Genomic DNA, 16,741 nt, shown 5'->3' on the forward strand with positions numbered 1-16,741 from the left:
ATAGTATAACTACGGGGTTTAAGGAGTGTAGTTATAGTATAACTATGGGGTTTAAGGAGTGTAGTTACAGTATAACTACACTCCTTAAACCCTGTAGTTATACTATAACTACACTCCTTGTACCCCGTAGTTATACTATAACTACACTCCTTAAACCCCGTAGTTATACTATAACTACACTCCTTAAACCCCGTAGTTATACTATAACTACACTCCTTAAAGCCCATAGTTATACTATAACTACACTCCTTGTACCCCATAGTTATACTATAACTACACTCCTTAAACCCCGTAGTTATACTATAACTACACTCCTTAAACCCCGTAGTTATACTATAACTACACTCCTTGTACCCCGTAGTTATACTATAACTACAGTCCTTGTACCCCATAATTATACTATAACTACAGTCCTTGTACCCCGTAGCTATACTATAACTACAGTCCTTGTACCCCATAGTTATACTATAACTACAGTCCTTGTACCCCGTAGTTATACTATAACTACAGTCCTTGTACCCCGTATTTATACTATAACTACACTCCTTGTACCCCATAGTTATACTATAACTACAGTCCTTGTACCCCGTAGTTATACTATAACTACACTCCTTGTACCCCGTAGTTATACTATAACTACAGTCCTTGTACCCCGTAGTTATACTATAACTACAGTCCTTGTACCCCATAGTTATACTATAACTACAGTCCTTGTACCCCGTAGTTATACTATACAGTGTGGTACCCCGTAGTTATACTATACAGTGTGGTACCCCGTAGTTATACTATAAGTAGGGTACAGATCTTGTTCCCCTGTAGTTACAGTCTAAATTCACTCCTTGTACCCCGTAGTTACACTATAAGTACAGTTTGGTACCCCGTAATTAGCCTATAAGTACAGAATTGGTCCCCTGCTTTAGAATACAGCCCGCGACCCCGTAGTTACCCTGTAAGTACAGTGTGGTACCCCGTAATTAGCCTATAAGTACAGAATTGGTCCCCTGCTTTAGAATACAGCCCGCGACCCCGTAGTTACCCTGTAAGTACAGTGTGGTACCCCGTAATTAGCCTATAAGTACAGAATTGGTCCCCTGCTTCAGAATACAGCCCGCGACCCCGTAGTTACCCTGTAAGTACAGTGTGGTACCCCGTAGTTATACAGTACAGATATTGTTACCCTCTAGTTACAGTCTAAATTCACTCCTTGTACCCCGTAGTTATACTATAACTACACTCCTTGTACCCCGTAGTTATACTATAACTACAGATCTTGTTACCCTCTAGTTAAAGTTTAAATTCACTCCTTGTACCCCGTAGTTATACTATAACTACACTCTTTGTACCCCGTAGTTATACTATAACTACATGCTTATTTGCGGGCTGTATTCTAAAGCGTTACCCAACCAAGTAATCTGAAGGGCTTGGTCATTTGAGCAGTGAGTGTGGGTGGCGCTAATGCACGTTTTAATTTGTTTACAAACCGCTGTTAAACAAAACTGTACAAGAAGAAAAGCAGCAGTGAGTGAGTGTGCTGCGGGGGTTTTCGACTTGTTGACGCCTCGCCTGAACTTCGCTCGGCTGCTCTCGTCTGCTTCCCAGGCGAGGCGGCAGTCAACTCAAACGAGTGTGTAGAGCATACAGTCTAAGGTGTGGAGCGGTTTTCTACCCCAGTGATGCGCACGCATCTATGTGATGACGTTGCACAGAAACCCGTCTATAGACCCCCATGTTAAAATGTGTGTGTGTGTGTGTGTGTGTGTGTGTGTGTGTGTGCGTGTGCGTGTGCGTGTGTGACTGTGTGTCATGCAGGCTCCTGAGCTGTTCAGTGTAGAGAGAGCCTGGGAGGCGCTGGATGTGGCTGAGAAGAAGCTGCTGGGGCCCCTGGGAATGAAGACCCTGGACCCTGAGTTAGTGACCTGCTGATCTAACTAACCACCACTGTTCTGTTACAGTGGAGTACAGATGTACAGATGTTACACTACAGCTAACATCACATTTTGTAGCTAGGCTAGTGATTGCATAATCAAGTCACACTGTAATGAAAAAAATATCGTTCTATATACTGCCCTGCAAAGCCAAAAGGGGGGTAACTCTGTAGTGTAGAACTGAGGAAAATGACTTTAAAGTTTTGTTGTTGTCCAGCCAAATGTATTGTACGGGGGAAATTGGAAATGTGTTAATTATTAGTTTTTTTAATGTAGTTATTTATCTACATATTTCTTTTGTATATACCATACATACATACATACATACATACATACATATATATACAGTATATATATATATATATATATATATACAGTATATATATATAGTTACTGTAAATATGAAAATTAAAAAACAAATTTGACTGAAGATATTTTTCCACATGATAAAGCAGATATTTAATGTTCCAAAAATAACAAAAACTCATTTCTGACAAAAATGTAGTTGCCCCCTTTTGGCTTTGCAGGGCAGTATACTATCTATTTTCCTGGAGATAAAAAAAAACTTCCATTCAATAAAACTGTTTAAACAGGATACCTTACTGCATGCTGTTTCAACAGGAAATACCTCACAGCATGCTGTTTCAACAGGAAATACCTCACAGCATGCTGTTTCAACAGGAAATACCTCACTGCATGCTGTTTCAACAGGAAATACCTCACTGCATGCTGTTTCAACATGAAGTACCTCAGTGCATGATGTTTCAACAGGAAATACCTCACTGCATGCTGTTTCAACAGGAAATACCTCACGGCATGCTGTTTCAACAGGAAATACCTCACTGCATGCTGTTTCAACAGGAAATACCTCACGGCATGCTGTTTCAACAGGAAATACCTCACTGCATGCTGTTTCAACAGGAAATACCTCACATTAATGAAGTAAGAATCGCTCAAAATGCTGTTATTATTTGTTATGGTATTCATCATCATCATCAACTTTATTTGCAGACACAGGGTCCAGATATAACAACAGACAACAGAGAACACACAAATACACAGTATATCTATAAAAGGCACTTATACCAAAACTTCCACATATGTGATTGGTATCTGACAGAACTAATACCAGGGTTGGTTAGTAGCATGATATTCGAGTTCTGAGAGACATTTAGACGCCCAATAAATTTGTACATCAAAGTTCTTAACTCATTGAGTGCCAGCCACTTTTGGAGAACGGACGCTCCCAGTGCCAGAGTTTCAGAGCTTTTTTCAGTGATTTCTCGAGGCCCACAGAATATTGTGTGATATTACTATGTAAACAATGAACACGCAAAAAGAACGATGAGACTCTTTTCTATCATCAGCAAAAACAGGTTTATTGATATCATTTTCCGTTCTTTAGTTATCAGCCGGAGAAGATAGCTTGATTTAACAAAAAAGAGCAGTTTTTTTCTAGAAGCTGAGATAATGGCCCTTTTGTGAAATTAAACATTTCAAACACATCACTGACTCTGAAGCTAATTTTCTGATGTAGTCACACCTCAAAAATAATTTCCTTCAATAAAACAGTGAAGGCCAGGGAATTTTGTTTGGCAGAATAATATTTTTAGCTGCAACCAGCAGCGCTGGCCCCTGCGTGCGCTGCTGGTTGCAGCTTCTTGCTGATCTTGATTTGCTGCTGGTGGGCATCGGATATTCTGGCTTGCGTTTGCCAACCCTGTCCTGCTGCCTGGGTCTGTCTGGGTCAGTGTTGTGTGCTGCTCTGCGTGCCCCCCCCCCCCCCCCCCCCCCGCCCCGCCCCGCCCCGCCTCAACTGCACACTCCTCCTGTATGGGAGGTGGCTCTCTGCTAAGTTTGCTCTGCACTGTGAAGGGTGCACGACATCTAGCTTTTTCCGCGTGTTTGTCACCGGCTACTACTGTATGCTTCCAGTTGAGAATAATAACGGCTGATCATGCGAATGGGCTGTCGCAGCCGACATGGAGGAGCTCAATTGTGGGAGCAGATTGGCTGCTGCCTGCTGCAGGCACATCTAACGTTAAAACGCTTCATGCATATCTATGCATACGGATGCGATGCGATTTCCGTTTCCCCAACGACTTATTCTCTGTTTTTCTCTGCCTTTCTGTTAACCTGGAGAGCACTGTCGCCACCTAAGGGTTCTGTAAAATAGGTTATAGACCTCCAATAGCTATAATATTTGTACAGGAGAGGCAGAAGGCTTTGATCGACGCCCCACCGTCAAAAAACGCAATTGACGAACATGTCCGTCCTTGGCACTCTACGTTACTATTTGAAATGACGAACATGTTCGTCCATGGCACTCAATGAGTTAAAAGTGCCTGAAAAGTGCTGACACCTGCATGGCAGAACAGTTCACTTGCACTAGTCCACCTGGGTTTTCTCAGCAAAATCCTCATACAGTCATTGTATGCAAGCTGGAGTTTGTGGAGGCTAGCTTTTTTATACTTAACCCACAGGGGGGCAGTGTACAAAGGGGTACAGTAGGCCCTAAAGAGACTTATCTTTACCTCCTCAGAACAAAAGTGGAATTTCCTAACCAACATGTTAGCCTGGGCATATAACATACGGCGCTGTCTGTACATGACGTCATCATCAGACATTTGGTCTGTCATAAAATGACCCAGATATTTAGTTTTAACACAGACAGATAAAACATTATCAGACAAATAAAAAGCAGGAAAAGTGAGATCCCTGTCCCCTTTAGTTCTACAGATTGTGACCAGGTCATAGTGTGCGACTACGCCACCTAGGGAATTGCACCCTAGGAAATACCAGAACAACTTTTTAATTTAACACTTGATAGCAAAGGTCAACCCAGGTTCATCACAATTGAACAGGAGACGGACTTCCAAAAATATATGTTCTTTTATTTTGTACAACAGTTTTTCTTTTAAAACCAGACAGTGAATGGAATATAGGCTAAAACAGTGTGTTCAGGTTCCAAATTGGTGGTTAACAATCGGCATTGCCTCAGAGAATATCTGCAGGGCGAGGGACTTACAGTAAATGGTCAGACTACAGAGAGAAAAGGAACAGATCAAAAATAATATTCAAAAGCAACAAAATCACAAGTCAAATCAAACCACCCAGTGCTTTACCAAACAGGAAGAGAGTGCCATCACCAAAGTCTGCCACGCTGCCCAAGCACCTGAGAGAGGGAGAGACAAAATATAATTAAGCCGACATTTACAACCACCAATGGACAATATAATTAACAACTAAAACTAATGGAAAGGGGTTCGTGTGTAAGAGTGGTGGAAACAGAGCAGCAGCACAGCGCCCCGGACTGGAGGCTGGGCGTGCCGCTTGACGTCCGACTGCAGCGCAGCTTCCCACAAAGCCGCCAAGGAGGGAGAAAGCAGGGGAGCCAGCCGTGGCCCGGTAAAGTGAGCTGCCCCACACAAGCTCCCTCAGCGCAGCCAATCTGTAACGATGGGCAGCCAGGTGTGCCCTCCACACAACAGATAGGCTTGAAGCCCGCTTTCAACCAGAGACCGCTGCTGAACGGGGGGGGGGGGTCGAGACCGCTTTTACTTGTGCAATGCTGTTTTGCCCTCCACAAAACAGACAGGCTTGAGGCCCGCTGCTGACGGGGGGGGACAGGACGGTCGAGACCGCTTTTGCTTTTGCAACCCCGCTTTCCCGACTCTCAAGTGCGCTGATGCCCGCACTCCAGCCGATGGCAAACAGCCCGACGCCAGCAAGACAGTGTGTTTGTGTGTCGCGCCGCTGCACACACAGCTGATATACCTGTACACTGATTAGGGACTCCCAGCTGGTGTCAATCAGCAGGCAGAATGAACCCAGAGGCAGCCAACCTGCCACATCTACCCCCTCCTTTTTGCGTCGTTGCCCCAACGACGGACTAGCCCGCCCAAGAGCTAAGACTCACTCTACACCAAGGGGGACCAAGCATTACGCAGGCCACACAGGTTCAGTTCTTATTACCCCGGCTGCTCGCCGGCTGGGGAAGGTGGTGAACATTGAGATGGTGGCCGGCAGTAGAGCGGGCCGTTCTACGCAATGCTGGCAAGACAGCTTGACTACCTGAGGGAAGGGAGGGAGCTGGTGCAGGAGGGGCAGCGCGTGCCTGGGTGGCACCTGGAGCTGCCCGGGTTTCCACCGGGGTCACAGCCGCAGGACAAGAGGAACCTGGTACGGCCGAGGTAGATGGTATGGAGGGGTCCGAGGCCCGCAGCCACAGGTCTTCGTCCTCTGACTCATCGGACAAGTCCTCAGGCATAGCCGGTGGAGATAGCGCGCCAGGAGGATGAACTAGGGACTCTGGCCCTACTAGGGCCTTCAACATGTCTCGGTGGACATTTCGCGTTTTGTGCAACTCTGCTACAGGAGCGACAGTATACACTGCTCCGCTTTCCCTGGGGGCTCTCAGTACCTTGTAGACCACCGAGCTCCATTTGTCATGGATCTTGTGCCGACCCCGAACGTTATGGTCCCGGAGGTAAACCAACTGGCCCAATTGCAGAGGTGCAGCCCGGACACGGTGATCATGACGTTCTTTCCGTCGCCCCGCAGCTGCCAACAGTCTCTCGTGTGCACTCTCGAGAGCCACCCTAAGTCTGGCCTGGTGCTCAATCATCCAATCATGTACCTCCCCCGGCACCGGGTCCCGGACCCGACCCAGGAGGAAGTCCACAGGGAGGCGAGGTTCCCGACCGAACATCAGGAAGAAAGGCGACTCTCCAGTGCTTTGATGGGGGGTAGTGTTGTAGCAGAATAGCACCTGCGGAAGGCAGGAGGCCCAATCCCGCTTTCGTGAAGCTGGCAATGTGCGTAGGAGATTGTGAAGGGTCCTATTAAATCTCTCACATTGTCCATTGCCCATTGGATGATATGGCGTGCTCCGAGACTTCCCTACTCCATATAAGCGACAAAGCTGCTGGATCAAAGAACTCTCAAAGCTCCGGCCTTGGTCGGAGTGAATGCGGCTTGGCACGCCAAACCGAAAGAACCATTCCACCAGCAGGGCCTGAGCAACGGTGGTAGCCTGCTGATCCCGGGTCGGGACAGCCACGGTATATTTATTGAACACATCGGTCATTACCAGGACGTTCTCCAACCCATTACGGGAGGGCTCCAACAAAGTGAAGTCTATGGCAACGATCTCGTTAGGTTGAGATGCCAGTAAGTGGCCCATGAAACTATGGGGCACCAACCCCGAATCCTTTGCCACTTGGCAACGTGCACACTCTTCGACCCACTGCTTTATGTCTGCTGACATTCCTGGCCAATAACAGCGCTGCCGCAACAACTCAGTGGTGCGTTCAACACCCTGATGTCCATGTTCTTGGTGCAACTGTGTCAGTGTCTCTTCTCTAAGAATTCTAGGCAAGACGAGCTGGAGATACTCTTCTCCCCCATCCGAACGAAAAGTGCGGCGGTAGAGTATACCATCTTTTTCTTCCAAGCGGTCCCATTGCCTCAAGAGCGCTAAGGCAGATTTGGGAAGTTGTTGCCTCTCCTCCTGGGTAGGCCGAACCTGCCTAGCCCAGAATGGCAGGAAGTGATCCCTCAAAAGGGGATCATTCCCCTGCAAGGAACGAAGGTCAGATGGAAAGTGACCTGGGAAGACAGACATGACAGATTGAGTAGCAGCTACCATTGGAGCAGAGCGAGGGATTTGCTGGAGGAGCATGGGAACCGGAGTACCAGGTAGGCTGTGTTCGACCAAGCTAGGCATGGGCAGGTATTGCCGGGAGAGTGCATCCGCATTCCGATTACTGCGCCCAGAGCGATACTTTATCTCAAAGTCAAAAACAGCCAACTGGGAAGCCCACCGATGTTCTACCGCCCCGAGTTTGGCTGACGTGAGATAGCTCAATGGGTTGTTGTCTGTAAAGACTATACATTTGTGCCCCCACAAGTAATCGCGGAATTTCTCTGCCATTGCCCACTTGAGCGCAAGAAATTCCAGCTTCATGGAGCTGTAATTATCCATGTTGCGTTCAGTAGGTCGGAGGCCTCTGCTAGCATATGCTACTGGCCTGACGACACCCTCGGTCTCCTGCGAAAGGACAGCCCCGAGTCCACTATGGCTCGCATCTATCTCCAAAATGAACGGGCGTGAGAAATCTGCATAGGCCAGCACCGGGGCTGAAACCAGCTTGGCTTTTAAAGCCTCAAAGCTTTCCTCACATGGAGGCGTCCATGCGGGCCCGCCACCTGTCAGCGAGGGAATGCATCTTTCCTCGTTTTGCTGTTAAGCAGGCGGTAGTCGACGCACATGCGTAGACTACGGTCCTTCTTCCGGACCAATACAATGGGGGAAGCGTAGGGACTATTACTGTCCCTAATTATATTAGCCCTAAGCAGCTGGTCGATGTGGGCCTTCACCTCCTCATACTCAGATGGGGGAATTCGGCTGTACCGCTGCCGCACCGGAATGTCATCCAGGAGGGGGATGTCATGGGCAATGAGGTCAGTGCAACCTAAGTCACCATCATGGGTGGAGAATACAGTCTGATATTTCTGCAGTAGCTCACAAACCGCAGTTCGGTCTTGTTCCTCTAAAGCAGACAGGTCGACTGCCTCTACTCCACCCTGCACTTGATCAGCAGCCGCCTGGGAGGAAACTGTAGCAGTGGTAGACTTCACCTCAGTGACTCCTGCAGGTAGACTGACAACCTGCGCACTACTTAAGGTGCCAAGGCCAGTACGCGGATGAATGCGAACTTCTGTTGTCCCCACATTGACCACCGGGATGTAGGCTGTACCTCGGGTGACCTGCACAAGACACGGGGAAGCAAGTAACCCGGCTGGCAGGCCAGACTCCAAGGGTTCATAAAGCACGGTCTGACTGGAAAGCTGTTCAGAGCAAGTGGCAGCAACCAATTTCATTACTCCCCCCGGTACACGCACTGCTCGTTTACCACAAACTTTGGCTTTCGCCATGATTTCTCTTGGAGGCTCAACGGCAGCACGATGGCAGTGCTGCAGGGCCTCCAGGACTGGACGAGGAGCTTGAGCCACCAGAGGTGAGTCGAAAAGGGCGGGGCCATAGACCTCGAAGAGCTCCCGGTAGCATCGCCTGATGACGTTGCTCCCCAGAATTCCCGGGGCAGCGGGTGAGGCACCAGGAGGGTCCTGCACCACCAAGATCCCACAACCAGGAATGATTTTACCACACAGTTCCACATCAAGCTCTAGATAGCCAATGTATGGAATGGGAAGGTTATTAGCTGCCAGGAGTCGTAGCCAGTTACATGACTTCAGGCGTTCGTGACCCCATGGCGCGAAGTGTTTCCGGAAGAAGCTCTCTGGGACCGTAGAAACCATGGAGCCACTGTCCAATAAACATGGAACCATAACCCCCCCCATCACAACATCCATGTGTGGACAGTGTGCCATTAATTTATTTATAACGTCTGCTCTTAATGAGCCTTCACATACCCCACCTGAGCTTTGGCTCTGCAGCTCAGTGGGCTTCAGTTTCCCGTCTGATGGGAAGAACGGAAAAGCCCAGCTCCATTGGAAGATGGACCAGAGCCCGCACCAGCATGGCCACGAAAGGGAACGCGTTCCCCATCACACTGCTGTGCATAATGACCTGGCTGTTGACACCTTCGACAAATCAAGGGACCACTAGGGGGAGGCCGTGGACGGAAAGAAGAGGTCTGAAAAGAAGCCACCGTCTGTGTGAGCTGATTGAGCTGCTCCTGTTGACGTTTCAGAAGTTCCTTCAACTCATTCCAATCCAACCCAGTAGATGGGGCAGGAACGGAAGGGTGGGGGCTACCTTGCACCCCATACTGAAGGCCATACGCTGAGGGAAGAGAGTGGCTACGTTCCCTAACACCCCCTGGCAACCCCTCCCTTTCCCATCTAATTGCCTCTCCTCGTACCTCCAAGAAGGTGGCAGTGGGCTTACGGCGGACGAGCTGCTTTAACTCCCTGCGCAGGGCCCCATCGAGCACATGCTCCACGAACTGATCGCGAAGGAGGACCTCTGTATTGAGCAAGCCAACCGGTGCCGACCGTTTCACACGGTCCATGAGGGTCATAAGAGATAAAGAGAACTCCAGCAGTGACTCCCCTTCCTGCTGCTGTCTCGAGAAGAAGGATGTCTGCAAGGTCACATACGACTGCGCACAATCATATAGTTCTAGCAAGATGGCCACTACCTTGTCTGGGTCGTCTCGCTCTGCGTTGGTGCGGTATTTTATCTCTTTCTTGGCCTCTCCCTCCAGATGGTCAAAAATGAAGAAGGCCTGATCCCTCGCTGACAGGTGGCGGGCCCGCATGGACGCCTGTACCTCCTCTATCCACTCAGTTATCCCCATGCCTGTCCTGCCATTAAATATGGGGCATTTGCGCTCTCTAGGTATCACCACCATCCGTTCAGCGACAGCAGGGCTGGCACCTGCAAGTCCACCTGAAGTGTGGGGAACGGAATTGGCTCCGCTTGAGCCTGCCTGGGAAGCATCCCTTTCTCGAGATAGCCGCTCATTATCTGATTTAAGCTGTGCTACTAGCTCTCTGAGCTGCTGTATTTCCTCCCCCATCGCGACCCGTGTGAATGTGAACTGCACACACCAACCTCACAAAAACAGGGGTCCGGGTGTTCAAAGCTGGCACAAATACTGCTGCTCTGTTTCCACTGCTGCCTCCACTCCAACACACCAACCTGACTGAAAGAAAACAATTTTAATACAAAGCACAAAATATAGCAAAAACAAACAAAAACAAAAAAACAAAAAAATTGAAGTCACGTCTCTGTTGTTTAAACTGTATCCTGCCGACTTACGCCAAAATGTGACCAGGTCATAGTGTGCGACTACGCCACCTAGGGAATTGCACCCTAGGAAATACCAGAACAACTTTTTAATTTAACACTTGATAGCAAAGGTCAACCCAGGTTCATCACAATTGAACAGGAGACGGACTTCCAAAAATATATGTTCTTTTATTTTGTACAACAGTTTTTCTTTTAAAACCAGACAGTGAATGGAATATAGGCTAAAACAGTGTGTTCAGGTTCCAAATTGGTGGTTAACAATCGGCATTGCCTCAGAGAATATCTGCAGGGCGAGGGACTTACAGTAAATGGTCAGACTACAGAGAGAAAAGGAACAGATCAAAAATAATATTCAAAAGCAACAAAATCACAAGTCAAATCAAACCACCCAGTGCTTTACCAAACAGGAAGAGAGTGCCATCACCAAAGTCTGCCACGCTGCCCAAGCACCTGAGAGAGGGAGAGACAAAATATAATTAAGCCGACATTTACAACCACCAATGGACAATATAATTAACAACTAAAACTAATGGAAAGGGGTTCGTGTGTAAGAGTGGTGGAAACAGAGCAGCAGCACAGCGCCCCGGACTGGAGGCTGGGCGTGCCGCTTGACGTCCGACTGCAGCGCAGCTTCCCACAAAGCCGCCAAGGAGGGAGAAAGCAGGGGAGCCAGCCGTGGCCCGGTAAAGTGAGCTGCCCCACACAAGCTCCCTCAGCGCAGCCAATCTGTAACGATGGGCAGCCAGGTGTGCCCTCCACACAACAGATAGGCTTGAAGCCCGCTTTCAACCAGAGACCGCTGCTGAACGGGGGGGGGGGACAGGACGGTCGAGACCGCTTTTACTTGTGCAATGCTGTTTTGCCCTCCACAAAACAGACAGGCTTGAGGCCCGCTGCTGACGGGGGGGGACAGGACGGTCGAGACCGCTTTTGCTTTTGCAACCCCGCTTTCCCGACTCTCAAGTGCGCTGATGCCCGCACTCCAGCCGATGGCAAACAGCCCGACGCCAGCAAGACAGTGTGTTTGTGTGTCGCGCCGCTGCAAACACAGCTGATATACCTGTACACTGATTAGGGACTCCCAGCTGGTGTCAATCAGCAGGCAGAATGAACCCAGAGGCAGCCAACCTGCCACAAGATCATAACCACACTTTTTTTGGCATTGTACTTTACATCGAATTTGACACCATAGATGGAGCAGATATTCAATAGTTGTTGAAACCCAGCACTGCTAGGGGAGACGATGGCCAAATCGTCCGCATACATAAGGTGGTTGACTAAGGTATTACCAATCATTCAACCAGTCCTACAGTGATTTAGCTGGTCAGATAAATCATCCATGTATAGATTGAATAGAGCTGGGGAGAGTAACCCCCCCTGCCTCACCCCATTACCAACACCAAAGGGGGTGGATACTCTATTGCCCCATCTGACGTGCATATTCTGGTTGGCATACCAGTATGCCAGGAGACGGGTTATGCTGCCAGGCACACCTCTTTGACTCAGTTTTAAAAACAGTTTATGGTGATTGACCCGGTCAAACGCCTTGGAGGCATCAATAAAACCAATTAGTACAGAAGAATTCTGCCTTCTATAGGTCTCAACAATTTCTTTCAAAGCATATATACACAAATCAGTACTATGCTTTGCTTTAAAGCCAAACTGATTGTCTGTTGTGGAAATAAAAAGGCTTAAATGATCTAATAAAATCCTTTCCAGTACTTTGGATAACACACTAGCCAGAGCAATCGGCCTGTAATTATCTACAGTATGCTTCCTACCTTACCTGCTTTGTCTTTTATGACCGGCACAAGAGTAACAGACAACATAGACTGAGGCAACACACCATGGCTCATGAAACCAGTAAAGCAAATGGCAAGCAGAGCTGCAACCCTAGGGCTTGCTAGCTTAAGGTGCTCTGCAGTGATGTCATCTAAGCCACTTGCTTTATTGTCAGCCAACTGGGCAATAGCTTGATGGACCTCAACAGTTTTAATAGACACTGCCTCGTCATGGGCAATGTTTCCCACATTAAAGGGATCGCTTGTCAGACAATTAAAAAGGTCAGAGTAGTGTTGCCTCCACAACTCAGCTATGTTGTCTGTACCAGAGACCCCCTCTATGGTGCATGGCAACAATGTATTGCTCCTGTTCAGAGCTCTCACCTCCTTCCAAAATCCAGTGACATTGTTACCAAGCAACTTCTCAGCCATAGAGTCAGCTCTCATTGCTTGTTCATTCTTACCCACATAGCGGACTGCATATTTGAACTTAGCATTTGTGCTTTTTTTGTGATCCAAGACAGGACCCTGCCTAGGCCTACCCTCCAAGACCCAGGCCCTATAGGCCTCCTTAGCCTCTGTATGAAGTGCAGCAACATGCTTATTCCAGCCAGGCTTGATGTTATGTGCTTTAGGCTTGGTATTGTAAGGCCTACCGGCCTCATACACAGCTCCCACAATACAGTCATACATGGCACAGAGGTCTTTACGGTGTGACTCATTTTTACAATTGACATCAGCACACATAACAGCACCTAAGGGTAAATATACATTACTCAGAAGGTCATCAGTTTCCCCATAGTAAGATAACACATCAGCCCTGGATAGCTTAGCCCAGTCAATTCTAGCCTTAGCTGCACTATAAACTTCATGAGCTAGCTCCGGGAGATTATCTATGTCCAAACACATAATGAATGGTATATGATCACCAGTGGACACCTCGTACACAATCTCTATTGACCGTAACACTGCATGAGCGTCAGCAGTGCTGATACAATGGTCAAGCCAGGAGGTTGTGTGCCAGGCTTCACTTATATAAGTATAGCTACCCACAGGTAGGAGCAATTGACTGGACAGTATAAAATTATTGTCTTCACAAAACTGTAACATGTGATTGGCAAACAGGGAGCTGCCGTCTGAGAGGTCAGCATTCAGGTCACCTACCACACAAACACTGGTATTATTCAAAGGACCTCCAAGATGGCATTAGCCATAGTTGCTAAATCCCTGATGTAACTGAAAAGTCTCTATTCAAAGTCGACCTCTTCTGTTAGATCACAGCAGTTTTGCTCTGTATGTTTTATTCCACCAAAATATTTTTTTGACAACACAAACATACATTTCAAGGACCTTGCTGTTTAATCTTGCCCTTGACAGTATGAGTTGAGAGGTGTGAGGTGTGGTGATTGTTGTCTGACAGGTGATGAGAGGTGTGGTGATTGTTGTCAGACAGGTGATATTATCCTTCTGCCTTGTTCTTCTCAGTGACAGTGTGTACTGTGGAGTCTACAACAATAACCTGGATAATGACAACTTCAACTTGGCTAAGGGCTTCAACTATCATCAAGGCCCAGTAAGTCATTGTTGACCATTTAGACTTCTTCTTGTTTCCACTGAAAACGTCTTAATAGTGTATGTAGTAGTTACAGTATGTAGTATTTAAAATGTTCTCTCTATACTCCTCTTTGCAGGAATGGCTGTGGCCTGTAGGCTACTTTCTGCGTGCCAAACTCTACTTTGCCAAGAAAATGGGTAAGGAGACGTACGACAAGACGGTTTACCTGGTGAAAAATGTCCTCTCTCGCCACTACATCCACTTGGAGAGGTAAGCAGCCCCGCTGATAATTTTACAGTGTTAAGACAGTTGTGTTCATAAAGTTTTACGCTGCTGTTGATGCAGTTGTTTTCGTAAAGTTTTACACTGCTGTTGATGCAGTTGTGTTCGTAGAATTTTACACTGTTATTAATGCAGTCGTGCTCATAAAGTTTTACCCTGCTGTTAATGCAGTTGTGTTCGTAAACTTTATGCTGCCATTGATGCAGTTGTGTTCGTAAAGTTTTACGCTGCTGTTGATGCAGTTGTGTTTGTAAAGTTCTACGCTGCTGTTGATGCAGTTGTGTTCGTTTTACGCTGCTGTTAACTCATTCCCCGCCATTGCTGTCTACTGACGTCTTTTAACACACAACGCTTACCCACCATTGACGTCTCTGGACGGCAATAAGTGTTTTCACCATCATGTGATAGATGGCTCTTACTTACCTTGTGAAACATTACAGCACGTGTAAAGGTGTACAGGAACGACCACGATTGTCTAACAAAACCAGGAAGCAGAGAAAAGCAACAATCTCCCATCAGAAAAGGTCCATAGCACAGCTCCATGGCACTGCTCAAAGCGTGGTCCGGCAGCTTTTATCGAGACTCCATTACACAGGGGGGGGGGGCAGCCTGTCACTCACACGCTGCAGGCGCTGACAACACGTCCACAAATCACTTGTCCTCAGGAATTAGTTCCTAAACTCTTGACACCGTGTAAAATTCAGCCGGTAGATTGCTCCTGACATACAGTACACAGACAACCAGTCGCTCCCCCGCGTAAGACGAACGCGTGACCCGGGCTCCCCTCTCTCAATAGTGGGGTGAATCTCTTTCTCACACCGGTGTTACAGTAAAAGCTGTGCCCATGGGCGTGTTTGACCGGGAGGGGAAACCAAATCATTATGGGGATCATAGTTGAGTGTAACATCGGCCAGTATCCGCCATCAAAGGCATTTATTCGGGTCAGGAGCCGTGAAGATTAATTTACAAAAATGCCTTTTCCTCCGCTTTCTGGTCACAGACTGCTTTTGGTGAAAACGACCTACATTCAGGGGTCGATAACTAAAGAACGGATGAAGGTAGAATCAAACTTTTCTTTTCATATGAAAGTAGAGGCTTTCTTCTTTCTTTTGGGATAGTCAGTCTTTAAGTAATCATAGAATAAAATATTCTGTGGGTCTTGGAAAATTAATGAAAATAATCGAAAACCCTAGCGGTGGCTAGTGACTTATTCTCTAAACCTCTGGCAGGGAATGAGTTAATGTAGTTGTGCTCGTAAAGTTTTACGCTGCTGTTAATGCAGTTGTGCTCGTAAAGTTTTACGCTGCTGTTGATGCAGTTCTGTTCGTAAAGTTTTACACATAGCCACTGTGACGTTACCCATTGGTTTGTGGACTCCCGTTTTGAAACCTGGAGTTTGCCGTTTTTACCTGATTTCGCTGCTATTCGTACACACACGCACACACACACACACACACACACACACACACACACACACACACACACACACACACACACACACACACACACTCACTCACTCACTCACTCACTCACTCACTCACTCTCACACACACACACACACACACACACACACACACACACACACGCACGCACGGACACACACACACACACCAACACCCCCCCCCCCCACATTCTTGTTATAAGATTGTCAAATGTCTCCTTGTAGGTCATCTTGGAAGGGTCTACCTGAGTTGACCAATGAGAATGGTCAGTACTGCCCCTTCAGCTGTGAGAGCCAAGCCTGGTCCATCGCTACCATCCTGGAGGTCCTGTATGACCTCTAACCCAACACCCCCACCACCAACTACCGTGCACACATGCACATGCACACACACACACACACACACACACACGTACGCAGGCACACGCGCGCACGCGCGCGTGCGCACACACACACACACACACACACACACACACACACACACACACACGCAGAATCTATTTGAATATCAAGTTCTAGAACACTACAGCAGCTGAGTGCAGTGATTGAATCTATTTGAATATGAAGTTCTAGAACATGACACCAGCTAAGTTTAGTGATTAAATCTATTTGAATATGCAGTTCTAGAACTTGACAAGCCGCTGATTTCAGTGATTAAATCTGTTTGAATATGAAGTTCTACAACACGACAGCAGCCGAGTTCAGTGATTAAATCTATTTGAATATGAAGTTCTAGAACACGACAGCAGCTGAGTTCAGTGATTAAATCTATTTGAATATGAAGTTCTAGAACACGACAGCAGCCGAGTTCAGTGATTAAATCTATTTGAATATGAAGTTCTAGAACACGACAGCAGCTGAGTTCAGTGATTACATCTATTTCAATATAAAGTTCTAGAACACGACAGCAGCCGAGTTCAGTCTAAATCTATTTGAAGATGAACAGAAAACTGCAGTAGCTGAGTTCAGTATTGA

The 16,741-nt window shown here is 47.3% G+C and overlaps 1 protein-coding gene across 1 annotated transcript in view; it reads left to right on the forward strand.

Moving 5' to 3' along the window:
- The window catches only part of LOC310770810 (glycogen debranching enzyme-like), a gene marked incomplete at its 3' end in the record, with an annotated part of 125,254 nt that extends 109,145 nt beyond the window's left edge, over positions 1 to 16,109 (forward strand). Inside the window, exons 30-33 of the mRNA XM_083631854.1 lie at positions 1,810 to 1,907; positions 13,974 to 14,061; positions 14,180 to 14,313; positions 15,992 to 16,109. Coding sequence (XP_083487980.1) covers positions 1,810 to 1,907; positions 13,974 to 14,061; positions 14,180 to 14,313; positions 15,992 to 16,109 — 438 coding nt within the window. The remainder of the gene's footprint in view (positions 1 to 1,809; positions 1,908 to 13,973; positions 14,062 to 14,179; positions 14,314 to 15,991) is intronic.
- Positions 16,110 to 16,741: the final 632 nt, after the last annotated feature.

The sequence above is a fragment of the Poromitra crassiceps genome (genome assembly GCF_964638095.1).
Source record: "Poromitra crassiceps genome assembly, chromosome: 2".
NCBI classification, from domain to species: domain Eukaryota; kingdom Metazoa; phylum Chordata; class Actinopteri; order Beryciformes; family Melamphaidae; genus Poromitra; species Poromitra crassiceps.